The 27324-nt window shown below is 41.1% G+C and overlaps 1 protein-coding gene across 3 annotated transcripts in view; it reads right to left on the bottom strand.

Moving 5' to 3' along the window:
- pudp (pseudouridine 5'-phosphatase) overlaps positions 1 to 24622 on the bottom strand; it is a 64586-nt gene extending 39964 nt beyond the window's left edge. Inside the window, exons 1-5 of one of the 3 annotated variants that reach the window (XM_081362433.1) lie at positions 24522 to 24606; positions 23931 to 24149; positions 23194 to 23423; positions 17529 to 17587; positions 12328 to 15316 (exon numbers count right to left, since the gene is read on the bottom strand). In XM_081362433.1, coding sequence (XP_081218559.1) covers positions 15313 to 15316; positions 17529 to 17587; positions 23194 to 23423; positions 23931 to 24149; positions 24522 to 24576 — 567 coding nt within the window. In that variant the 5' untranslated portion in view covers positions 24577 to 24606 and the 3' untranslated portion in view covers positions 12328 to 15312. Of the gene's footprint in view, positions 1 to 12327; positions 15317 to 17528; positions 17588 to 23193; positions 23424 to 23930; positions 24150 to 24521 lie in introns of those variants that run through there. The other 2 variants (XM_081362432.1, XM_081362431.1) reach the window with 2 other exon arrangements.
- Between the last annotated feature and the right edge of the window lie 2702 nt (positions 24623 to 27324).

The following is a 27324-nucleotide window of genomic DNA, read 5'->3' as shown; positions in this document are numbered from 1 at the left end:
GCAGCACTAAGGTCAAGTAAAACTAATATTGAGATACAGCCTTGGTCAGAAGCTAAAAGTAAATCATTTGTGATTTTAACGAGCGCAGTTTCAGTGCTATGGTGCGGCCTAAATCCAGACTGAAACTTTTCATAGATGTCATTTTCTTGTAAGAAAGAGCCCAGTTGAGCGGACACAACTTTTTCTAGTATTTTAGACATAAAAGGTAGATTTGAAATGGGTCTATAATTTACTAGATTATTCGGATCTAATTGTGGTTTCTTAATGAGAGGTTTTATAACTGCCAGTTTAAATGTTTTTGGAACATAACCTAAAGATAAAGACGAGTTAATAATATTGAGGAGAGGCTCTTCCACTACAGGTAACACTTCTTTCAATAGCTTAGTAGGTATAGGATCTAGTAAACATGTTGTTGTTTTAGATGAAGTAAAAAGTTTATTTAACTCTTTTTGTTCAACTCTAATTGTTCTTGCGGGGTGATAATTGAGGCTGAATTATAAGGCGCGATTGAGGATTGAACGTTTACAATTGTGGTTCTGATGTTTTCTATTTTCTCAGTGAAGAACTTCATGAAATCATTACTACTAAACTGTAATGGAATATTTTGTTCAGGAGACATCTGTTTATTTGTTAGTCTCGCCACGGTGTTAAATAAGAACTTAGGATTGTTATGGTTGTTTTCTATTAGTTTGCGTAGATGCTCAGCCCTGGCCGCTTTTAGGGCCTTTTTATAATGTGACATACTGTCTTTCCATGCGATTCTAAAAACCTCTAAGTTAGTTTGTTTCCATTTACGCTCTAAATTACGGGTTTCTCTCTTTAGAACACGCGAAACAGCACTGTATGGGGGATGATCCTGGTAAAGGGTCCCAAAGACTGCTCTGTCACCTACCCTTAAATACCCAGACCAGAACAAAAGGGTTATACAAATATTGTTTCGAGTTGTTTTGGGTTAGTTCATGTACCCCAGGGGGTAACACCTGGTTTCAGGAGATATCTTGAAGAGACATCACCCAGAGAGGAGAACAGGATTCTCCTAAGTTCTCAATCTTTCTCATTAAACCAATGACTGCAATGAAATTAAGACCATTTTACCAATCGCACTGAGACACTTAAAGGGATAGTTCACTTTGAAATTAAATTTTGGTATGTTTTAGCTTACCTCAAGGGCATCCAAGATGTAGGTGTATTTCCGCAGTAGTTTCAATTTGGATATTTTTAGGTCAAACCGTTCTTGTCTGTCAGTCATTTCATGCAGGGTGATGGTCACTGTCTCAAAGAGCATGCACAAAGTCCAAATTAAAACAATTCCCCATCGTCCAAATTAAACAATTCCCCATCGTAAGTACACATTGATGGCCTAAGACACGAAACGAGCGGTTTGTGTGAGAAAACGAACAGTATTTATATCGTTTTTACCTCTTGAAAACAGCACACGTCCAAATGATCTGACGGCGCAGGCGGGTATAAATATATATATAGATGTCGCCTTGGCTAAGGTTTCGTTCCAATGAACTGCAGTAGCGAAGGCGACATCTAGTGTATATATCTATACCTGCCCGCAGGCGGGTATAGATATATACACTAGATGTCGCTTGGCTACGGTTTCGTTCCAATTAACTGCAGTAGCCAAGGCGACATCTATGTATATATCTATACCCGCCCGCGCCGTCAGATCATTTGGACGTGTGTTGTTTTCAAGAGATAACAACGATATAAATACTGTTCGTTTTCTCACACAAACCGCTCGTTTCGTGTCTTAGGCCATCAATGTGTACTTATGATGGGGAATTGTTTCATTTGGACGATGGGGAATTGTTTTAATTTGGACTCTGTGCTTGTGTTTTGAGACAGTGACCATCGACCTGCATTATATGACTGACAGACAAGAACGGTTTGACCTAAAAATATCAAAATTGAAACTACTGCGGAAAAAAAGACACCTACATCTTGGATGCCCTTGAGGTAAGCTAAAACATACCAAAAATTAATTTCAAAGTGAACTATCCCTTTAAAATGATACCAAACATGAAAAGGAAAAACAATAGATTCACAAGATACATCATATGTGATATATAGACATTCTTAATGAACTTTTAGTGACTTGACTCGCAAGAAGAGGAAGGGAGGAGGGAGAGGGGGATGTAGAGATAAGGAAGAAGAAAAGTTTGGACAGGCTAAGTCACACTCAATAATGCAGGTCTGTCATGTGCTCTGTCTTTGCTATATTTTGTCCAGGGTGCATTTTATGGCTTTATTGCAGGGTGAGTTTGGTCTTAGCAGGAAAATCAGTCCTTATAACTTATTTGAGTTCTGTCTCATGGGACCTCTACAATCAGTTGCACTTTAAACGTCAATGGCAGTACGCTGGAATATGTTCAATGATGCTGTGGAAAAGCTAATCCATTAGTTGTAGTAGTTTTTTTTTTTTTTTTTATGCCAGGTAACATCACAACTGAAAAAAAAAATGAAAAAAGTGAGCTGTAGGCTAAAACACAGGGGATATTTTGGAGTGCTGGATAGGTTTCTCATGATACCAAATGAGTCAATACCATTACTCTATATACTACATTTATTCTTTATTAAAAGAAAGAAAGAAATAAAGAAAGAAAGCACTTGCTTGATCATGTATTTTTCCATCTTTGGCTGACTTGGCCGGAGTTACTTAAAAGTAACCATATAACTGTTATTTACTTTAAATAATGGCTATTTTAAAGTCCCCCTGTGGTGAAAATTAAGTTTATTAATGTTATTTATATGTCTATGTGGTGTTTTTAATATGCTTTAAGACAAACCATGTGCAAATTCGTCAGTCAACACCATGTCAACAAAAAAAGTCTCCAAAACGCGGATTGAAATCTCCGGTGCTTCTTACGTTACAAACTACCTTGTAACTAATGACGTCAATGTGCGCGCTTTAGCATATTATTTACTGCAAAGTAGGGGAGTCTTAAAGGGATAGTTCACTTTGAAATTAATTTTTGATATGTTTTAGCTTACCTCAAGGGCATCCAAGATGTAGGTGTCTTTGTTTCCGCAGTAGTTTCAATTTTGATATTTTTAGGTCAAACCGTTCTTGTCTGTCAGTCATATAATGCAGGTCGATGGACACTGTCTCAAAACACAAGCACAGAGTCCAAATTAAAACAATTCCCCATCGTCCAAATTAAACAATTCCCCATCGTAAGTACACATTGACGGCCTAAGACACGAAACGAGCGGTTTGTGTGAGAAAACGAACAGTATTTATATCGTTGTTATCTCTTGAAAACAGCACACGTCTAAATGATCTGACGGCGCGGGCGGGTATAGATGTATATACATAGATGCCGCATTGGCTACGCAGTTCATTGGAACGAAACCGTAGCCAAGCGACATCTAGTGTATATATCTATACCCGCCCGCGAGCGGGTATAGATGTATACACTAGATGTCGCCTTTGCTACTGCAGTTCATTAGAACGAAACCGTAGCCAAGGCGACATCTATGTATACATCTATACCCGCCCGCGCCGTCAGATCATTTGGACGTGTGCTGTGTTACAAGAGGTAAAAACGATATAAATACTGTTCATTTTCACACACAAACCGCTCGTTTCGTGTCTTAGGCCATCAATGTGTACTTACGATGGGGAATTGTTTAATTTGGACGATGGGGAATTGTTTTAATTTGGACTCTGTGCTTGTGTTTTGATACAGTGACCATCGACCTGCATCATACGACTGACAGACAAGAACGGTTTGACCTAAAAATATCAAAATTGAAACTACTGCGGAAAAAAGACACCTACATCTTGGATGCCCTTGAGGTAAGCTAAAACATACCAAAATTTATTTCCAAAGTGAACTATCCCTTTAAGAGAAGCCAGGTTATCCCGGTTTAATTTTCTGTTGATATGAAAATCGTGTACATATACTCGCAAAATAACGAGAGAATTAAGATGTTATGATGAACTATATGCCTTTCTCCACTGACGTTCTAAGTTGTTCTAAGGATGCTGTTGTTGTTGTTTTTTTTTTAAAAGGCAGCTGTCTGACTCTGAGGTGGCGAACAGGAACATGGTTTGTGTAACATTACCGACATATTGTTAGCTGTTTGATAACGTAGTCAAGGCTAATCATATTAATTACCTTTATGTGTCCTGTTGGGGATTGCCCCATAAAAAGCTGGTGGATTATATTATTGACCACTGCAGAACTCTGGTCAGGAAGTCGGATTCATAGAGTTTAGCTGTTTATTGCACAAGAGTGACCATTTACACATAATAGTGTACTTGAGGTTGTTTCTGAAATAAATAATATAACAGAAATAAATAATCACTGTCTAAATATATTATATGTCTAATAATTCAAAACCTTAAGACATTGCAAACTCAGATAATATTTGAGTTTGCAATGTCTTAAGGTTTTGAATTATTAGACATTTAGAACTTCCCTTTGACACATTTGTTTATAGCAGTTGCCCATTACTGAACTTTGAATTAGGTTAAAAGTTACGTCATGCATAATGACTGATCATTGTTTTTATGATCAATCACTAGTGTCACTTAAGCATACTTGAGTTCTCAGGTAACTTGAGCTACAGTAAATAAACCCTCTCATTAACCCTCTGGGGTCTAAGGTGTTTTTAGGGTCCTTGAGATGTTCTGACATGCTCTTACATTTGTTCTTTTTTCAGTTGCTTATACACATATTAATGGCAAAGGTGTAATTACACTCTATTTAGCACAAACAGGGCTACCATAAAATGTGAGCAACATGTATGTACATGTTTGTATTTTTGAGAAAATAATGTTTATGCATGGTAATTGAAAAAAAAAAATGAAAATGTCTGAAATAAGGCCACAAAACACATACTAAATATGTGTCAATAAGACTTCTGAATAATGTATTTTGTCGCATAGAGTTTTTTCTTCAAAATGATGTGAAAATCATCCTTCCTAATCATTCACATAAAACAATACATTGCTTTAAATTTTGTACGACACTTTTTGTTTGGAAAGGCAATATGCGGGTGGGCGTGATTCACACCTGAGGAGACAATGGGCCCCCGCATAATGAGGCTGCATACGTAATGAGCCTTTCATTCAGGTGTGTGACTGAGCCACAAGGAAGAATGCAAGGACAATATATATATATATATATATATATATATATATATATATATATATATATATATATATATATATATATATATATATAATGGTTCACAGTTGTTATTGTTGTTTTTTCCACAAATTGTGCTTGCAAATTGTATAATATCCAAGGTAAACATTTCTAGTAATTGTGCAGTTAATTGTTCTCATACTGTATTTTCAGATTTGGAATATATTCTCTACCCAAATGTGTCACTAAAATTATTTAAAGAGAAGGCTTATATCGACCTTTAAAGATTTTGTTTACATCTATCCTATATATATATATATATATATATATATATATATATATATATATATATATATATATATATATATATAAAAGGGTAATTTTTTTTTGCTATTTTATTAAAAAGGTTATACAATTACAACAACAATTAAAATTGTAACAATATTTCCAGTGTAATCTTTCTTTGTAAAAACTAAAGTATACATTTTATCATACGTAATTCAACTCATATGAGCAGAAATTGGCAACATTATAAGCTTATTTGATGTGGAAGTATTTTGCAGTAAAAACTTTATAATCTATCCGATTTTTACTCATCTCAGTATAGCAACAAAGTTTGGTAAAAGCTGTTCATTCATTCACACATAGAAACGCGATTCATAAACAGTCTTTTTGCCAGCTGTGCGTTCATTCATTCAGCGTGTACAGACACTTGCGATTAGAACAAAGCAAATATAGAACTGACCTATTCCTCAGCAGGATCCCTTTGCTCCTCGAAATGAAACTTCCAGCACTTCTGAGGTAAATTTTCCAGGATTATTATCAAGATAGTATTATTCCTCACAGCGTCGTAAAGTACATGAGTCTGAAAGTAAACTCGCTGTGTGTGTTATTCAGCTGATGTGGGCGTTCACGGGTTTGCCTGGATCACCTCAGATTATTTGCGTTTGAATAGCGCGTGCTCTCCGTGGGCGGAGTCACATTAAAACGATACTTGGTTACTCACGTAACCTCGGTTCTCTCTAGAGAGGGAACGAGTATTGCGTAAGCTTGCTTACGCTGCGGGAAAAGTCTTCTTTTCTCGAGATACTGAAGCCAAAAATTATCCTTAATTTCATATTTTGTCAACGCAGTGCAGCTGCGGGCAGCTGAGCTAGAGCGGCATACTGCACGCTCATTGGCTGCCGCGCGGCAACTGCTTAAGCCTACCAGCGAGCCTGGAGTGACGTCGCGCCAGAATGGGCGGCGTCAGAGCGTATATAAGGAAGGCTTTAAGCACGGCAGGGAACGCAATACTCGTTCCCTCTCTAGAGAGAACCGAGGTTACGTGAGTAACCAAGTATCGTTCTCTTACGAGAGGTTCTCTCGTATTGCGTAAGCTTGCTTACGCTGTGGGAACCCCTTGTCCACGCCATGCGCCCCTAACGATCACATATGACACTTTATGAAAAGCATAGAGGTGAAATGACAGGTGGCCAGCGGTGCGGGCCAACACATGTTCATAAGCACACCTAGGGAACACAAGAACGGCACGGCCGGTCTATGCATACTGATACCCTGAGCGTGCAGCTCAACAGACAAGCTAATCGATAGTACAGCCTGCGCACATGAGCAGGACATGAACACGACTAGACTGACAGAAGTTTAGCCTGCAGGGCGGGAACTTCCAGGTTATAAAACCTAACAAATGTAGAGGGGGACGCCCAGCCCGCCGCCATACAAATGTCATGAATGGAAATCCCGCTGGACCATGCCCACGATGAGGCCATGCCTCTGGTGGAATGAGCCCGTATGCCCAACGGACATTGCAGGTCTTTTGACGCATATGCTGCTGCAATAGCATCCACTATCCATCTGGATAGCGTCTGTTTCGAGGCGGCGCGACCCTTAGCGCGCCCTCCAAACAAAACGAAAAGCTGCTCTGAGAGCCTGAAGGCTGCAGAGCGCGTGACATAACACCTTAACGCCCTGACCGGGCAAAGGCGGTTAACACCCTCCTCACTGCCGGATGACGGCAGGGCCGATAGGGTAATGACTTGAGCCCTAAAGGGAGTACCTAACACTTTGGGGACATAACCGTGCTTCGGTTTGAAAATGGCTAACGAGTCGTTAGGTCCAAACTCGAGGCACGACGTGCTGACGGACAGCGCATGCAAATCACCCACTCGTTTGAATGAAGCCAGAGCTAGCAGAAAAACGGTTTTAAGCGTCAAGTATTTCAACTCCACAGAGTCCAAAGGCTCGAAGGGATGCACTTTTAGGGACTCTAGGACCAGAGACAGGTCCCAAATAGGGACGGACGGGGGCCGAGGAGGGTTCATCCTCCTGGCCCCGAGCAGAAAGCGGGTAATGAGTTTGTTCCTGCCCAGTGAGCGGCCGCGCGCCGAATCGGCGAACGCTGCTATGGCCGCGACGTAAACCTTGAGCGTGGAGGGGGACCTGCCCGCGTCCAACATCTCTTGGAGAAAGTTTAATACCTGTGGGACTCCACAGGACTGAGCATTAGAACCCTTTTCCACACACCATTTGCTAAACACTGACCATTTAGACGCATAGAGCCGCCTCGTCGAGGGGGCTCTGGACTGCGTGATCGTGTTAATTACCCCTTCTGGCAGATCAACGAATATCCGTTGATTTCCCACGCATGCAGAGACCAGTGCTCTGGATGGGGATGCAGAATCGATCCTCGGGCTTGAGAGAGAAGATCCCTCCTCACCGGAATCGGCCATGGGGCTGTGTCTGCCAGTCTCATTAGCTCGGGGAACCACGGTTGGTTTTCCCAGCGCGGAGCTATGAGGAGCACTGCGCAGTCCGCCTCCCTGATCCTCGCTAGCACTTGAGGCAGCATCGAGATCGGGGGGAACGCATACAGCGGAACGCTGGGCCAGGTCTGGGCCAGCGCGTCCTCGTGTTTTGAGAAAAACCTCTGGCACTGAGCGTTCTCGCTCGTAGCGAAGAGGCTGATCTGCGCTTCGCCGAAACGACGCCAAAGCGTTTGGACCGTCTGGCGGTGTAGAGACCATTCCCCTGGGGGAACGTTGTCCTTGGACAGTCTGTCCGGGCCGTTGTTCAGACGACCGGGTACATGAGCTGCCCTTAGGGAGCGCAGCGGGCCCTGAGCCCAGGATAGGAGGCGCTCTGTGAGAGCGCGCAGGGATCTGGATCTGATTCCGCCCTGGCGGTTCACGTAAGACACCACTGACATGCTGTCTGAGCGAACTAGCACATGGTGTCCCCGTAGAAGCGGTAGAAAGTGCTTCAGCGCTTTCTCGACCGCCAGCATCTCTAGACAGTTTATGTGAAGGCTTCTCTCCGTATTCGACCATGGGCCGCAAATCGGACTGCCCTCGTGAGTTGCTCCCCAACCCATGTTGGACGCGTCTGTCGAGACCACTTTGCGGTGTGCGATGACCCCCATCGTCACTCCCCGCTGATACCATTCGGCCGCCAGCCAGGGCTGCAGGGCTGAGACACAGCGCTGAGTCACTCTGACTGGTGCACGGCCCGAAATCCATGCTTTGCAGGGCAATTCTGACTTTAGCCAGCATTGAAGCGGGCGCATTCGAAGTAAACCCAGCTGCAGAACCGCTGCGGCTGACGCCATATGGCCCAAAAGCCTCTGAAAGGTTTTCAGGGGAAAAACTTTTCCCACTTTAATGGAAGCGGCGAGGTGTTGACAATCTGGCCGTCATCGCCGCCGAATCCAGATCTATACCCAGAAAAGTGATAGACTGGCTGGGGGTTAGAGAGCTCTTGTCCCAGTTCACGGAAAGACCCAGGCTTTCCAAATGACCGAGAAGCGCTTTCCTGTGAGAAACTAGTTCCTCTGTTGAGTGCGCTATAATGAGCCAATCGTCCAGATAGTTCAGAATTCGCATTCCCTTTGATCTCAGGGGTGCGAGAGCCGCATCCATGCACTTCGTAAATGTACGGGGTGATAGGGACAGACCGAACGGCAGGACGGTGTACTGATATACCTGACCGTCGAAGGCGAATCTCAAGAATGGCCTGTGACGGGGTATAATCTGAATCTGAAAATACGCGTCTTTCAGATCGAGGATTTGACTGGTCGTGAGCATTTTGAACGGTCGTTTCACGAGCGCTTTGTTCAATCTAATCAATCTAATATATCAATCAATCTATCAATCTAATATAGGTCTGAGCGCTCCGCCCTTCTTGGGTACGAGGAAATAACGGCTGTATAAGCCTGCCTCGGTAACCGGAGGGTGAACTCGTTCTATCGCCCCTTTGTGCAGCAAATTCGCTATTTCTGCGTGAAGCAGATGAGCTGCATCCGCCTTCACTTGAGTCTCGACCCGGGCGCGAAAGCGCGGGGGGCGGCGAGCGAATTGAAGCGAATAGCCCTTTATCACTGTGTTTAGTACCCACTTCGACACTCCCGGAATAGCTTTCCATGCATTCGCACTCATAGCTAGGGATCGAATCGCCTCCGGGTCCCGCCCGCCGCACAGCGCGGGACAGAGAGCCTGTGGCGGTATGTGCGCGAGTCGCGCAGTGGCAGTGAGGGGAGACGGGGGCTCGCTGATAGCGGCAGCCGGCTGAGTGACGCTGTGATAGAGCGTTGTGTGTGACGGCTCGCGGCGCGGAAGCGGGGCGGGCTCGTGAGTGTTTACATGAGAGTGTGCGTGCTGTGTAGCGGGCACAGGGCTCTTTATTAACACACAGCCGGTGGCGGAGTGTTCTGGTCCCCGAATGTGTGAGACAGAGCGGGCACTGTGTAGGTGTGAGCACTGGGGCGTGGGCACGTGACCTACAACTAACACGAGCGGCCGTAGCGCGCTTTATGTGAGTGCACTCTGTGGGGTACACAGGGGAGATTGTGCTTGTGTGTAGCAATGAACACTGGGACGTGGGCATGTTTACTACACTCATAACACTGACAGCGTGAGCCGAATGACCAGATTTTACACTCTTTATTTGATTTATCTGGGTCGCCGTAAAAACGGCGTTTGTGGGCAGGCGAGAGAGTTGAGAAACTGGCTCGTTGGCTGCGGTGGACACTACTGCAGTAGCCTTTATCAAGGGGACTGGCAGAGGGATACAAGTTAGCTTTGACGGCGGTCCGGCCGCGGCGGGACTCAGCCGTCTTTTCCTCTCGACGAGTGCTAGGTGGACTTCGCAGGCTCGGGTTTCAGCGAAACTCTAGGCCGGGGACCCCGCGGGGGTGGCGGCCTGTGCTGGCTGGTGGAGCGGGACCTGGGTCGGCCGCGCTGGCGCTGCTGCGAAGCTGGGGGTCGAGACGGGCACTGCGTGCAGGAGGCTGAGTGTTAGAGCAGCCTGCAGCGGAGCTCGAGCGGCGGGGCAGAAAAAGGTTCATGGCCTGTGACGCCTTCTGTACTTCAGAGAAGCGGTCCACCAGGCCACTCACCGCAGGGCCGAAGAGACCGGTGGGTGAGAGCGGGGCGTTGAGAAACACGGACCGCTCTTGTTCCCCCATGTCGGCTAGCGTTAGCCATAGATGGCGCTCTAAGACGGTCAACGAAGCCATGGAACGTCCGATAGCTTGGGCCGCTGTTTTCGTCGTGCGAAGGGAGAGGTCCGTCGCACTGCGCAGGTCGGTCAAGGCAGACTTATCCAGTTCTCCCTCGTCGAGCTGGCGGAGGAGGTCGACTTGGAGAACTTGAAGGACCGCCATTGTATGCAGGGCTGAGGCGGCTTGCCCAGCGGCGGAGAAAGCGCGACTGGCAAACGCCGAAGTAGTCCTGCAGGCCTTAGACGGGAGGGCAGTCTTTGAACGCCATCTCGCAGATGGGGGGCAAAGATGCGCTGCAACCGCCTGTTCGACCGGTGGGATCCGGTCATACCCTTTCTCCGTGGCTTCGTCCACGCGGGAGAGAGTTGATGAGGCCGGAGAGCGGAGTCTGGCTGAAACTGGAGCGTTCCACGATTTAGCAAGCTCCTCGTGAAGCTCCGGTAGAAAAGGCGCTGGTCTGGACGCTGGAGCTTGTCGACAGGCGGGCAGGAAGCATCCGTCGAGCCTGTTGGGCGGGGGCACCGCTGACGGAGACCATTCGAGGCCCAGGTGCTCGACTGACAGTGTGAGGAGGCGGAGAAGCTCGGCGTCCACACTGGCGTGAGTCCTGCTGGACGCTCTGGTAGAGGAGGCGGAGCGGACAGAACCGGACCATCCCTCGCTGTCCGGCGCCATTAACGCACGTGTCCAGTAGCGCGTCGTCATCCGCTTCATCCCCTGAGGCGACGGCATCGAGGGCGAGAGCCGTCGGCTGCGCATCGGGAAGCGGGGGCGGAGAAGGAGAGAGCGAGGCTCACGGGAGAGGCTCCGGCGAGGCGCTGGCTCGAGTCTCAGGCTCCGGTGGTCGTTGAGAGCGGCGTTTCTTCTTTCGCGGCCCAACGACGGTAGGAGCAGGCTCTGTGAAAAGGGCGAGTCGAGCCCGCAGGGTCGACATCGGCAGCTCCTCACAGAAAGCGCAGCCGCCCGTGGAAAGCGCGACGGCTGCGTGGTCCCGGCCCAGGCAGAGAGCGCAGATAAGATGGCGGTCTCTGTCGCTGAGCGTAGAGCGGCATGAGCCGCACGTGGTGCGAGGCATTTGCAACAACGCCTCTGCTCTTTTAGATAGTGCTGCGGAAGCAAAACACACACACAAAGAGCTTGTAATGAAAGGATATCGCCGGATAGCTGAGCTGGCATGGCAGGCTGAAGGCGGCGAAGACTCGACCGGCTTCCTCAGGCTGTCCTAAGCTGGCTCGTTAGCTGTTCCTTGCAGAACAACGGCGACGGCTTCCTCTCAGAGTTCAGCGATGCGAGTGCTTCGCTGAAAAGACAGAAATCAGAGAATATAGCCTACGAGCCTTCCTTATATACGCTCTGACGCCGCCCATTCTGGCGGGCTGTGTTATTGCGGGCTACTTTAGTTATTAAAAAGAAGAGAATTCAAGCTTCATGCCTGTGTCTCTGTATGCCTGTTTGACTGAGAATTCGCTGAGTTACAGTTCATTTTCGCACGCGTTTCAGAATGGACTACACTGACAGAGAGAAAAATTTGTATTTTTCTTTATATGCCAAAAAGTAGGGATGCACCGATGTGAAAATTGTGGCAGATACCGATAACCGATATTAATATTGCTGTTATGGCCGATACCGATATTTACCGATTTCGATATCTCTGTATAGAAAACAAATGTTAATGATTATCAAATAAAGAGCTATTTTCCAAAGCTATTTTTTTTTTTTTTTACTTTAGAAATGACTGATATTGGGCACCTTTACCTGTATGCAAAATATGTCACACATACGACACACATGCATTATATTGCATTGCATATAATGTGTGCTGGTCAACTTGTCTAAAATTAAGAAACCCTTAGAAAACAGGAAAAAAAAACAGGAATATTGTGTACAATTAAGATAGGCTACTTAATTTATTATTCCAATATCCAAATATGATACTAAATACCACAGGGAAAAGGGCTTCTATTTGTGACGTGCTGTCTTTGCCTTTGAACATTGCACATTTTAAACAGGACACGCATTAGCTGAATAAATGTTAGCCAATACAAACATATTTATAGAAAACAGTTGATAATGAATAGACAGGAGTCCAATAATAGCATAACGAATCACTTATTCTAAATATAATAACAAGTAGGCTATAAGACGAATCCGACATATGGGCTGTGTTAACAGTAAAACGTCCGTCATTTAACAAATTTTAAAAACAGGGATGGATAATACAAAATGCTTTCTGACATTTTGATAGAAAAAAAACAAACAAGCAAGAACAAAATTTAAACTTAGCCCGTCAATTTTTCATTTTACAATTATCTTCTCTCTCTGTGTGTGCGCGTACGTGTTTGTGAGGGAGAGCTCGCGCAGCACTGATACAATGGTAGCCTACTTTTTAATCCATAAGTAACGAACGCGCTAGTTTTCATACAAAATAAATATGTAACATAATTAGGTAGGCTACTTTAGTTATTATTAACACAATAACGTAACACATGAAGGCTACGTTTCTCAACACTGAGAATGAATAAATAAACGCCTGTTTCTCCACTCGCGCTTATCAGTAATCCACAAATCACACGTGCTGTCACTTTTGAGAAAAATCAAATTCGAACGGGTATCAAATATCATGCAATATATTCAAATATCTACGAGTCAAAAAACGATCAATCAAAAATGCGTCATGAAGAGGGAAAAAACATAAGTCGCACTGGACTGCATTAACAATGTTACTGATGGGACAGTTCTCTGTTATGCACGTCTGAAAGCGGCACTAAAAGACCGCTTTAAAACTTTCACAGAGACCTCAAACAGAAAGCACAAAGCCTGTCTTTAAATTTAATTTCGTTTTGTATTAATTGTATCTTAATTTTGATCAATGTTTCATCAAAAATAAATAAGAAGTAAATATTAGAAAATATTTTATCAGGACCTGGAGGCGACGGCGCATGAACTGAAGTGCGTCTCAAATGAACTGAAACCTACCTGCCTCACAGACCTAAGACATATATAGACAGCTTGAAACATCTATTTTTAAACAGAACAATTCAAAACGAAAGAAAACAGACTGTTCTCTGCTTATGTCATCTGTATGAAATGTGTATTTCTCTCAGGCGCGTTCACTACTGCTAAGATCACGAGTCAGCATCGTCAACTTCATCTTCAACTTCACACGTCAAATATCGGCCTGTTCACATCGGCCCTATTTTGACATCGTAACGATACCGATGTGTAAAAAAAATGACCATATCGGCTGATATTATATCGGCGGCTGATATATCGTGCACCCCTAGCAAAAAGCACAACACTTTGTTTTTATTGTGAGCATACACAAAAATAATACACACTTAACAGCATCGAGTGATGTACTACACAAGTATGTAAGATCAAAATCAACAGAGTATTTTTCGTCTCTGTTGCACTGATAAGGAAAAAAACTAGCCTATCGCGCCGGCGCGACAGCCGACCTCAGGGGGTTAAAATTACCCATTTCTTCTTTTGCTTTTGATGGTTCTTGAATCTATAAAACCAAAGGATGGAATGCCAGCAGCCTGTTACGGAATCAAACTCAAGAGAAGAAGATTGAAGTTAACAGGGAGTTAGTTTATTGAGACAACAACTGAGCGGATGAACTGAATGCAGACAAGTGGTAAGTACAATGATACTTTGGAGAGTAGAGTGCTGGTGATGAATTGAATGGTTCTCCTTACAGGAGTGGAGTTCGGTGGAAGACTGGATGGAAGTTGTGGACGTAGAACACAGGGATCACGGTAGACACGGAGACGCTGGAGGAGAAACACTGGAGAGAATGGAGACAAGAGGCTGGAGTGGAGAAGGATCGCTGGAGACAGGGAGATAGTCCTCTTCATACAAACGAGACCAGACAATGAGCTGTGTTGAAGTGTGTGTATAAATAGTGGAAGTGACTATTTATGAGGGTGATGATGACGTGCAGGTGTGTGGGATTATGGAATGACGTGGCAAGGAGGGTGATGGGAGATGTAGTGCAAATCTGTGACGGTAGCCCCGTCGGTAGATTGTAGGACAATCCACTCAACCACAGGATGTTCATACAGATCAATCCAAAAGATGGACACCTGGTGAACGAGGTCGAGGAACTTCTCTGTGTATGACTCGATCAGGCGGTGGTCCTGGGAGATGGAAAGAAGCAGATCGGCAGAGTCTAGGGGAACGAGGAGGGTGCCCATCTTGCTGTCAGTCTGTATATCTCCGGTCTTCTGTTATGGAATCAGACTCAAGAGAAGGAGATTGAAGTTAACAGGGAGTTTATTGAGACAACTGAGCGGATGAACTGAATGCAGGTAAGTAAGTGCAATGATACTTTGGTTAGCGGAGTGATGGTGAGGAATAGAATGGTTCTACTTCTACACAGGTGTGAAGTTCGGTAGAAGACTGGATGGAAGATGTGGACATAGAACACAGGAATCACTATAGACACAGAAACGCTGGAGGAGAAACACTGAAGAGAATGGAGACAGGGAGATCGCTGGAGACAGGGAGATCGTCCTCTTCATACAAACAAGACCAGACAATGAGCTGTGGTGAAGTGTATGTATAAATAGTGGCAGTGATGAGGGTGATGATGAGGTGCAGTTGTGTATGATTATGGAATGACGTGCAGGTGGGAGCCAAGGAGGGTGATGGGAGATGTAGTGCAGATCTTTGAAACAGTCAATAGCCTTTCATCATTAAAGGCATAGTTCACCTATAAATTAAAAAAACTGTCATAATTTCCTCAGATCTATGTCATTTTCTCCTATTCTGAAGAATGTTTCCTAAACTACGTCGGATGCCATTGTATAGACAACAAAGAAAAAAATAATAATAATCCTAAATATCTTTTTACTCCACAGAAGAAAGTAAGTCATAGAGCTTAAGGGTGAACAAATTAGGGGTGTTTAGGAATAGTTAATAGATCTGTAATAAGTATTAGACAAATAAAAATACTATTAAAATTTTGCTACATGTAGATTTGCAAAATGTCATGAATCCATGATAAATCCTAAGAATGTCATCGCCTGCCTCTAGGCGCAGCAAAGTTTGGAATTACTTTGGTCAAAATGATTGTGGCAAGCAGGATGAGGCAGAGGGCCGTGAGAGAACGGCGCGAGGCCAGAGGCGTGATTTCTGATGAGTGACACCTGCGCAACGCACCGGTCTCGTATCTCTCACGGAGGAGCGGAAGCATAAAAGGAGGAGTGAAGACAATGAAGAGCGAGAGAGGACCTGGCCTGGACTTGTGTTTTGATTGTTTTATTCTATGTGACAGCAGTCGTCCGTGAGGGGATGCTGTCTTTTACTTTTGTTTTGTATTTGTTTATTTTATTATCAAAGTTGTGAATGTTCACCGGTTCCAGCCTCCTTCTTCCCACAACAACGAACTGCGTTACAATGATCTTACAAAATTGAATCAAATTTGATCAAATGAATCAACATGTCGCATGCATACTTTGTCAGGTGAAACTTAGTTGTCATAATATCACCATCACAATAAGAAATCACATGAAATCCATGATCAAAAATTGTTTATCCTTTTGATCTTTCATTCAAATATTTTGCAAAAATTGAACCTTTCATTGAAGTAAAATAATTGAAAGTGTGTGTGTGTGGGGGGCGGGGGTAAATAAATGTACTTTTATATGAAATAAATGTTTTTCTCCAATACACGTTGGCCACAATTATTGGCACCCCTAGAATTTTTTTACGAGTAAAGTATATTCCCATTAATATTTACCTTTTTTTAGGACACCAGGGTGACCTCTTGTTTCACAAGAGTTTAAATATGAGGAAACACAAGGAGGTTGCTAATACAATGCTAAATCAGATATATGTACAACAACAATTTTAGGAAAAAAATAACATTACGATGTCTAGAAATCAATTTCAATAGTAGCGTTAAATTGTGTTTAATTAGTATTAATTAATTAGGGACCAAGCCCCAAAGGGGATAGTAATAATCATTTGTTGCAGCTCTACTGGGCGGTATATCGAGTTGATATATCAATATATTTTTTTGAAACGATGTGGAATGAGGCAATACCGTTTATATCGATACAGTAGTTTGATACGAGCACATCTGAAAAATAGCTGAGGACGCAGTGTGAGCTGCTGTAGTGAAAGTACATAGTACAATTTGCCCTATACATGACACAAGCTTATATATAGGGCTTCAAAATAACTGGTAAGATAGTTAACAATTTTAAAGCAGATTGCCCAGTCAGATGCTCAGACAGATTATTGTTGCTGACTGACAGATAAATACTTGCGCTGTTGAATGCGTTTGAGATGTGGTGCTTCCTCAGTGCTTCACTTACATTTCACAGGTATATTCTCCATCTGTAAATGTTAGAGAGTCAAACAAATATGTCCATTTTACTGTCAGGAGCGGACGAGCCTTCTGCAAGTGAATCGCCACTAAAATTCAAGCTTCCGTGAATGCAGGGCTGGACTGGGACAAAAAATCGGCCTGGGCATTTTGGCCAGACCGGCCCACTATATGATCATAAACACCACCCATCTTTGCACGCCCTTAATTATATGCATACCAACTCCTATTCATTAAAACCACTAATGCCATGTAATGAGTGAGTATAGGAACGAGTGAGAGTTAACAGATGAAATAAGTAAAAATTTGACATTTATTAATACAGCTGAACTATACTCTACAGTGATGAATCCTGAAACAAGCTATAAGCTGCATTGGCATAGCAATACAAGTGTTTCTTACAGGATTTTTGTTAAAACTATGGTGGTGGGACCTTGCTCCTTCTAGGGGGGTTCGGGGGCATGCCTCTCATTAAATTTCTAGTGAATTGCGGTAATCGTCAACTATGCAGATGTGGAAATAATCTGTAAGTGGGTTATGGATTCCTACACTCATGACATGGCCTAAGTGTTTTGAAAGTAGTTCTGCTTACCGCGGACACTTTCTCATCCCTCTCCTGATCCTCCTCACTATCATCAACTGCCGCTGGAGCTGATGAAAGTCAGAAAACATATATTTTGACAGTTTACAGTGTCTGCTTTAAGGGCCTGGTTCTATTTTTTCACGGTATTTCTCTGCACATTCCTTGCGTTTGTTCTCCATCTCGCTGACTATTTTGACAGATACACACTGACACTGCAGCACGCTCGCTCACTCATTTAAAGTTGTGATTGGGCCAGCCCAGTGTCAATCAAGAAAAGAGCCAATGGGCCGCTGATCTACGTGTTTCATGGGCTGGTCTGTCAAACTAACACTGACTTTTTTTGACCAATGCATTACACCAGCACAAACCCAGCGCCGACAATTAAGCAAAACAAAACAAAACGAATGGGCCACCGATGTACAAATTTTATGGGCCGTTAAAAAAATAAATAATAATAATAATAATAAAAAGTATGTATGAGTATGAGATGAATCGGGCCAAAAAGCACGTCGGCCCACCAGGAAAATGCCCGGTATGCCCAATGGCCAGTCCAGCCATGCGTGAATGAGCGCTGCCGCTTTTTGACGCTTTTTTTTTTTTCAAAAGAATGGAGCACAATAGAATAGTAGAGCAATAATTCTGACTCAAATATACATATTGCTAAAATATTTGTTGTTAGAGACAATAAATGTGCCATATGTGGAATTGTAAACGTACAAATATTTTATGAAAGAGACTATTTATAATGGGGTAATCAAATGCAGGATAATATAATTAGTTTGTGCTTTTAGTTTTAATTTTCATTTTTTAGTTTAGCCTTTAGTCAATTTAAAAACAAAAGCATTATTTTTGTTATTAGATTGTAATGTTACAATGTTAGAATGTAATGTGATTTTAACCACCTTTGTGCACATAATATACATTACATTCATTATTTGTTTCCATATCCTTCAATATCAACATTGTTTGTATGATATCATTGGGCAGGATTTTTTTAAATAAATACAGATTTTCTTTATCCAAATAGAAAAACCTAGAAAGTACTGAGATATATATTGTATACCATTTAACCAAAAAATACAGAGATATGATTTTTTGGCCATATCGCCCAGTCCTATAACCGAGTACGTTTTTCATCAATGCATCAACAACAAATTAATCATTAAACCCCTAACAATGGTATGTCAAGCTGGTACACACTCTAAATCAGTACTTTCCAAATTCACATCCACCTGGGTGTCCATCTCAAATAGCAAGGGCAGGGCACAATAGAAAATTCATGAATTGTGAACAAATTATAACTGGAAAACCATGGAAAGTAGTATGACAGAGTAAAATAATGGTGTAGCTATGTATTTTTCAATACATGTATTTTTTTTTTAGTTATTCAATAAAGAATCCAAACCAAACAACAAAAAGCCTTGAACCAAACCAACCAGATCCACAAGAACAACAATGTTACAAAATGTGATTTAAAACCAAAAAAAAAAAAAAAAAACGTTTTTGATAACAATTATATACATATATAATTATATACATTTTGTTTATGTTATTGCCCCTTCACTTTCTGTAGTGTTTAATATTTTGTGAGGATTGGTGGTTGGGGTGGTGAAGTGATACGAGAATTGAGACTCATATTAAAGCTGTTTAAATTGCTGAATAGTTGCCAAATTGTTTATAAAAAAAATGGTCCTTTTGTGTTTTTATAAAAAATATCACAGAGAAAAACATATACTGAATACTTCAGCAGCATACATAAACAGGCAGATGGTCTTCTAGTACGCCCTCTGTGTTTTCCATTTTGAGCTCAGGTCCTCATTCACTCTCTTATTAAGGGCTTTATAGTGCAGGAGGAAGTTGATCCAAGAACAAAATAAAAATAAAAAACTCCTTCCTGAAGGGGCAAATATCAGTCCCTCAAGGACAAATAAAACAAGTTAATTAATAGTCCTGTATCTTCATCCTGGCACCTTTCAATGCATATTTGTACCATTTTAAAGGGAGGGGGTTCATGGCAGAATAAAATGAAACATGCATCTAGATAATGCCCATTTGTGGTTTATTATTTCCTAGACTTTGTCAGCAAGTGTCATGTGAGGTAAATAACGAACAAAAATGAGCAGCTTGCAACAAACAGACAAGCGGCTTTAAACTGTTCATTATACAGATTTCCGAAAGAATTAATGACACTATCATTTGCATTTTAATACTACCATCTACAAGGCATGTAAGACATAGAGAACTCAAACATTCGGGTTCGTAGTTCACAAATTCCCAGCACTTTGGTATAAATGTCGGACTGAACGATTAATCGAAAAGTAATCGAAAACGAAATGCAGAACCTCTAACTGATGTAATTGTTCCATGTCAGTTATTTTGTTGTTTTATTTATACTTTCCCCTTAAAAACATACTACCGCGTATTCATGTGACTCCATCATGTGACAGGTCAGCGGCATGGAAGCAATATGGAGAACTCAAACACAAAGTCATCTCACAGTAGCTCGCACATCAAGTGCAGTTTGCAGGCACACGGATAGATTAAGGAGCAGTTATCTTTGTTTATATAATCTGGATGCTCTGTATTGCTAAGGTAATTGCATGTTTTTAACAGGTAATTGTACAGGTAAGTTAATCGCCATTCTTATGCGCTGCTACACACATACAGCAAGCGAGCCCTGAAGCCAGATTACTTTCGCTTGCGTCCACACTAAAGTTTGTCAGTTGTATGTGTTTTGAGGCTTGCCAGTTTGAACAGTCAAGCGATTTAGATTGGATGTGTATCATTAAATTGAACTAGTGTGGCAAACGCACATTCATACAAACAGTAGCACATCACGTGAAGATCACGCACAGAGAAACATTCAGGAGCGCAGAAACTCATTGTCAACGATGTCATGTAATTGAACTCTCTGTAAAGCTGCTTTGAAACAATCTGTATTGTAAAAAGCACTATATGTGACTTGACTAATTTACAATCACTAAGGTAGCTTAGAAACTCAACAGTTAAAGTACCGGTATATATTTTTCTACTTTTGAAGTAACTACAACCCACAGATTCACAATTAATAGACAGATGGTATGACAGGCAATCGCTCTCTCATTAATGCATTCAAATAAATGTACTGTATTGCGCTAATTTATCTGTATCTGAGCAGAAATCAAGAAATGGTATGACCCATAGACAAAATAACTGCTGAAAATGAGCTGTTCTGTCGGGGCAATAGCACTGTTGGCAGCGCTATGACATTTGCAGTAGCTCTGCACAAGGCGACCTGAGTTCGAGGCCCAGTTCAAGGTTTCAGGTTTTCGCAAGCCAACATCAAAGTTTGTTTCCTTCAATTATTTTAAAATCACAAATATAAGTAATGCATTCTTTAATTAGAAAGAATATCCCACCTTTAATAGCTGTGCATATTTACAGTACAAACCTTGTCAATGAACTATGAGGGCAAAAAATAATAATAATAATAATAATAATTGTTCATTAATCGTAATCGAGGTAAAATGTTCAATTACTTAAGATTTTGATTTTAGGTCATATGTGCATGTCTGACCAAGAAAAGAAAAAAAAATGGAGGTTCAATGGTTTGCTTATTCTCTCATCTCACAGCTGGGTTTAAACTTTAAAATCTTATATGGAATTAGTTGCTGACTTGCAGGACACATTAAAAGATGAAGTAAGGAGCATTATCCACTTATTTTAAACAACTGAAAATCTAAACAGAGGAAATAAGTTTACCTTTGTTTAAAATACACAGCGCACACACCGCTTGGGGCAATGTCAAACAAAGGCCAACAAATTTGACTAGTTTATTAATTCATTTTAAATATATTATATTATGTGTATATTTACTTAATGCCCCCTAATGTGATTGGTCAAGTGGTTATATTAATTCGGCTTGATACCTTCATACATTTTAAAGGATTCTTTGATTATTATACATTTCAAAAGAACAGCATTTGTTTGAAAGAGAAATCTTTTGTAACATCATAAATGTCTTTAGTGTCACTTTTAAACTATTGTAATGTGTCCTTGCTTAATAAAGGTATTAATTTCTTTCAAAATGAAAATCTTACTGACCCCAAACTTTTGAACAGTAATGCATAATATCTGTTTCAAATATTGTAACTGTTTCATCAAAGAAAAGGGGTCAAGGGGTTAACATCACAAAATAGGCTAATAAATGAATGAACCTTATCGATTGTGGTCTAAGTCTAAGTTAGTGACATGGCCTACTTACGCTGAACAGTTTCTCTGGCAAGTGAAGATGCCCGTGACTCAGGCTGATAAATGGGTTTGACGCTTGGACAGTCTGGCTTGTGGTGTTCGCCCACTATAATTTGCATTCAGGTTGACTTGACTATGAAAATGAAAATGAAAACCATAAATGTGAAATAAAATAAAAACTAAACAATACATTTTAATTTGAATTGTGTCACTATTATTGCGCAAGCATTAAAGGTCCCGTTATATGCCCCTTTTCACAAGATGTAAAATAAGTCTCTGATGTCCCCAGAGTGTGTATGTGAAGTTTGAGCTCAAAATACCCAACAGATCATTTTTTACAGCATGTTTAAATTGACATTTTTTGGGGCTCAGAAAAACGAGCTGTTTCAAGTGTGTGCCCTTTAAATGCAAATGAGCTGCTGCTGGACGACCCAGGGGGCGGAGCTTCATGAGCTCGCGCTCAGTCTCTCAGGACAATTTCATCTCACGGAATGATGATAATATCAGAAACTCTCAGTAACGGCGTTCATTTCGAGTCGGACAATAATGCCTACAGAGTCAGAGTGCTGTATAGAGATGAAACAGGTATGGTTTAGTAGTTTAATTACGGTTATTATAACGTATTTGTCATCTGCTTGTATGTATCCATTATTTATTAACAGCCTACAAGTCTGCTGTTTCGGACCAGGTCAGAATGATGATTCAACATGTACTGATGAGTTTAATAAAGTTTATTGTACATCACACAAAAGATGAAGCGTCAGTTTTACTTCAGAAAATCACCGTAAGAGCTGAGTAAACACAGTAGGCTAAGTTATAAGAAGTGCGCAAGTAGCCAGTAGAGTTGAGGGAGTATTCCTGTGGGCGGAGGTTAGTCTAAACACGGTTCTGGTGATGTCACTAATGAAGGAAGTAGAGGGGTGTAGTCCAATCGGGCCGTTTTATGTAGTCAACTTCTGTTAAATAAAATATCTCGCTTGGCATTGAACTTTGAGCTTTATAATTTTACAGATATTATTTATACTCTAACAACAACATTACACACTAACTAAAGTTTGAAACATGGGATCACGTAGAACGGGACCTTTAATACAAATCTTTGTAAAAACTGTATTTGCAGTTTCTTTTTCACATTTGCCTTTTCATTTTAATATTGGCAGAAAATATGTTCTATATTTGGGAAGCCTGAGCCTTTAATTACGCATATCATCATACTTCAGAATGCCAGCAAACTGTTTAGGTATGCTCTTCATGTACAAATCCACTCCAGCTGAGGAATTACCTTTTCAATAGTCGCTACTGTTTGTACTTGATTATATACTGTCAAAAAGAGTTGACAGCCAACAAACAAGAATAGAATAGAATAGAATAGAATAGAATAGAATAGAATAGAATAGAATAGAATAGAATAGAATAGAATAGAATAGAATAGTTTCACCCCTACCTGTTCAGGGTTGGCAGGGGGAGAGAATCTCTTGGCACACACCACAAAAATGTCAGGGTGTGGCTTGCCATTTTTTACTTCAGGATCATCTCCAAGGACAATGTGACTGAAGAGGCTGAAGAACTCTTTATGACGGCTAGTCTTCATCTCAAAGGTCAGACCTGCTGAGCTCGTGCCAACAGCAATAGGAATGCCATGCTTGTGTAGATGATTGACAATCTTTGCTACACCTGAAAAAACATCAGGAAATTGTCACTTATGGCGTGTTCACACTTGGCAGGATTGGTTAGATAAGAACAAACTGTGGTTGCTCTGTTGGTGTGGTTCATTTGAATAAGTGTGAAAGCTGCCATCCGAACCCTGATTCACACCAAACAACAAACTCTGGTGCGGTTCGACTGAAATATGAATGCAAAACAGACCAAAGGCATCTTTGGTAAGTTCCGTCACACAATACAACATAAAAGCTGTTTTTTGTTTTGTATCTTTAGGTTCGGTATTAAAAATGACAGTGTGAACAAGGACTAAGTGTATCATTTTCTTTTTTGGAGAAAGAGAATCGAACTACGTATGAACACACCCCAAAATTAATAACCAAGCCGTATGACCTGACCTTGAACTAGCTTCTTTTATTCTAAGTGACTTTGAGGAAAATATGCTCTAAAATAGATGATGCATCTCTCTGTCACCTTTTGTTTCTAAATCAACTTCCAGTTCCAATCTTACATAAAAATTACCTGGCAACAGAGAGGCTGTGGGGAATAATCGCTCCTGAATTTTTCTGGTCTCCTCCAGGAGCTCTTCGGGGGTTATGGGGAGTTCAATTTTGTCTCTTATGACCCTAGCAGCCTCCAAAGCCTTTTTCCCCATCACAGAGGACTTCACTTCCCATGTATACTGCTTATTGAACCTGTCACAGACCTCCTGGTATGACACAGAGTACAACCTCTCTGTATCTGCAAGAGATATACAGTACAAATAAAAACATGCAATAGTGCAGAGCAAGTTGAGGGACCTGTACAAAAGGGCAATCAATTATTGACTTATTATAATGAAGAAACTAATGAGTATTACTAGGCTACCCTTTGCTTCAGAGTGGTAACCTGCCAAATCAAATGTGTAAATCGACTATTATAAATGTGCTACTGACATTAAAAGGGTCATTTTGATTACATAAATATAAAAAAAATCGTTTAAACTTTTAGAAACATACTCGATGTATGTTCGAAACATACTCGTATTGTCTTTCTGATTTTGTTGAATGCAAACAAAAAGACAAGCGCTGATTTAGTTTAAAACAATCTTTTTTTAACAAGATTCTCACCCACCTAATAATAATCCGTCCATATCAAAAAGCACGTGTGTTACTGGTTTGTAAGACATGTTTTAATCTATACGTTTGCTCAACTGTGTGGACACACGAAACCAGGACCCAGGAGAGACACAGACACGAAAACTGCTGGACAATCGAAGTTACACAATGAAAAAAAAAAAAAAAAAACATCACCTCAAAATTCAGAAGAACTTCAGTTCAAATCTTACTCGGTATATTTGAAAGTCAAAAATATATATATATATATATATATATATATATATATATATATATATTTATATCTTGTCCCTTTCTCTTTACAAGATCCACTTTCGAGTAATAACAACTCAGGGCAACTTTTTAACTCGCCATTCTTGTTGCAAAGGTTTATGGGAAATGTAGTTTTTCAAAGCGCACATGGAAGCGCTTACATAGAATTGTCTTTAAAGAGAAAAAAATACAAAACGTATATTAAAAGTAAAAAAAGAAAAAGAAAAAGAAAAATGCATATTATTATTATTATTATTATTATGTATTTATTTGAAAACGATATTGTATTTATGATATCACTATTTTCAGAATAATGAGTAGGCTATTAGGAAATAAAAATGTATGGCTTCCTTGATATTTTAAGAAGAGGTTCCCTCACAAGGGGATCATCTTATTTGAATCCTTGGCATTAAAATTCTTTATATGTATTATTACTTTCTTTATACAAATGCTCTTCTCAAATAAAAAAAGCAAATAAACAAGTAAAAAATAAACACATAGATAAGAAGTGTGAAGTAGCCTACCTGTGACAATACAGCAGCTGGTCACATTGACTAACTTGAATTATAATTTTATAATCAGTAGGTCATATTGTTTATTCCTATGTGGTTTGTATAGTGATTTGGCAGTTTTTCTTTTTATGAAACCTTGAGCAAAGTGTAAGACTGGGAATTAACATCATTAAATAATAATGGCTTAATATCTCCATATAACAACTACTACTAGGCATACTTGTCAATTAGATGGTTTATTTATTTTATTTTTTTTTCAATGCTCATTAAATAACTATCACTGTGCATTTAGCCCTAGTTCTTTTTCCAGTATTATGGTTTTACATGGTTGTGTTCTCCTGAGTTTCTCTCTGGATTTATTATTAAAGACTGTTTATTTCTCTGATTCACTATTCAGAGAAGGAAATGAATAGTGGCATAAAGTCGTTATTTTTGTTTACTTTTTGCGCACAAAAAGTATTCTCGTCGCTTGACAGTATGCCGTCCATTGACTTTCAATGGAGGAACAGAAAGCTCTCGAACAAAATCTTAAATATCTTAAACTGTGTTCCGAAGATGAACGGAGGTCTTACGGGCTTGGAACGACATGAGGGTGAGTCATTAATGACATAATTTTCATTTTTGGGTGAACTAACCCTTTAACCAGAACAGAAACAGTTGCGGGTTAAATCAGAAACTAATGACCAAAGAACAAAGGCAAACCGGGAGCAAACACAATAAAAACTAAACAGACACATTAGAGGAAACTTGAAATGCCGGCAATAGAAACCAGGGAGGCGATGACAGTGGGAGGAGCCAGAGAGGAGAGGAATGCAGAAGGAGCCAGGCAGGGACCAAGACCACAGCCAAGACAAAGGCCCACAGTGGAGTTGAAGGAAGAAGCTATAATGGAGGTTTAACCAGGGGGATGACAGACGGAGGTGGAGACCAAGGTGGAGCTAAAGAGCCGATGAGACCATGCGACACTGCTTAAAAAAGAAAAGAAAAGAAAAGAAAAGAAAAGAAAAGAAAAGAAAAGAAAAGAAAAGAAAAGAAAAGAAAAGAAAAGAAAAGAAAAGATGTCATTAAAATGTCATTGTCATTAATCAAATAATAAAATCTGTGCAATATTAATCTAATTTGTGCAAAAGGTCAGTTTTCTTGCTTCTATTGAAGCAAACAGGATGCTTTTTAGAAAATCAAGCTCAGATTTAAAGGACAGTTTACAGTCAAGTTTAGGCTTACAACCAGGGTTAGTTGCTTCTACATCAGTACTACACCTATCATTTCCCTCTGATTTTAGGGATAACTTATGGGTAGGGTTAGGTTTATAGGTTAGGATACAATTTCCAGATGTTGTTCCAGGATCAACAAAATATGTTTTTATGTATATATGTGTGTGTGTGTGTGTGTGTGTGTGTGTGTGTGTGTGTGTGTGTGTGTGTGTGTGTGTGTGTGTGTGTGTGTGTGTGTGTGTGTGTGTGTGTGTGTGTGTTATATAACATATATATGTTATATGTAATATAACTCAGCAAAATCAGGATTCTTTGAAAATCACTAGTGAACATGCCTTTTCCCCTAATTTAATTATAAAAATAAAGAAAGAATTTCCATAGTGTTTGATTCCCCTTTTGCAGCACACTCTTCAAGCTGGCATGGACTCCTCATGTTTCTGCAAAACCTGATTAGATGATTAAATGTTGTTCCAGGATCAACAAAGATGCTCTTGGTGAAATCAGGTTCTGCATTTTTAGACATATTTAAATGCCTAGTTGTATTTCAGCCTGGTTTTTGCTCTTGCTAAAATCCACACGCAGCATCATTGAGGGTCATCACAGAATCAGACACCTAGATACACACACCAGGCCTGCACTCCATCCACATTTCACAAGGTAATTGGAAGCACAATGTAAAGTGAGAGAGGTTCGTTAGGAGCAGAGGCATGTTTGGGGAGTGGGGTTTCCTCCAGCATGGGGCAGCTAATGAGGCTATGGATTCCAGATCTAATTGGGTGTAGCAGAAAGTAGTCTATTGTCTATTGTACCGACTGCCTGTTGT

This window comes from Scardinius erythrophthalmus (assembly GCF_964197995.2).
Source record: "Scardinius erythrophthalmus genome assembly, chromosome: 3".
Lineage (NCBI taxonomy): Eukaryota > Metazoa > Chordata > Actinopteri > Cypriniformes > Leuciscidae > Scardinius > Scardinius erythrophthalmus.
The sequence above is the reverse complement of the archived record's forward strand: the minus strand, read 5'-3'. Positions and strand labels throughout refer to the sequence as shown.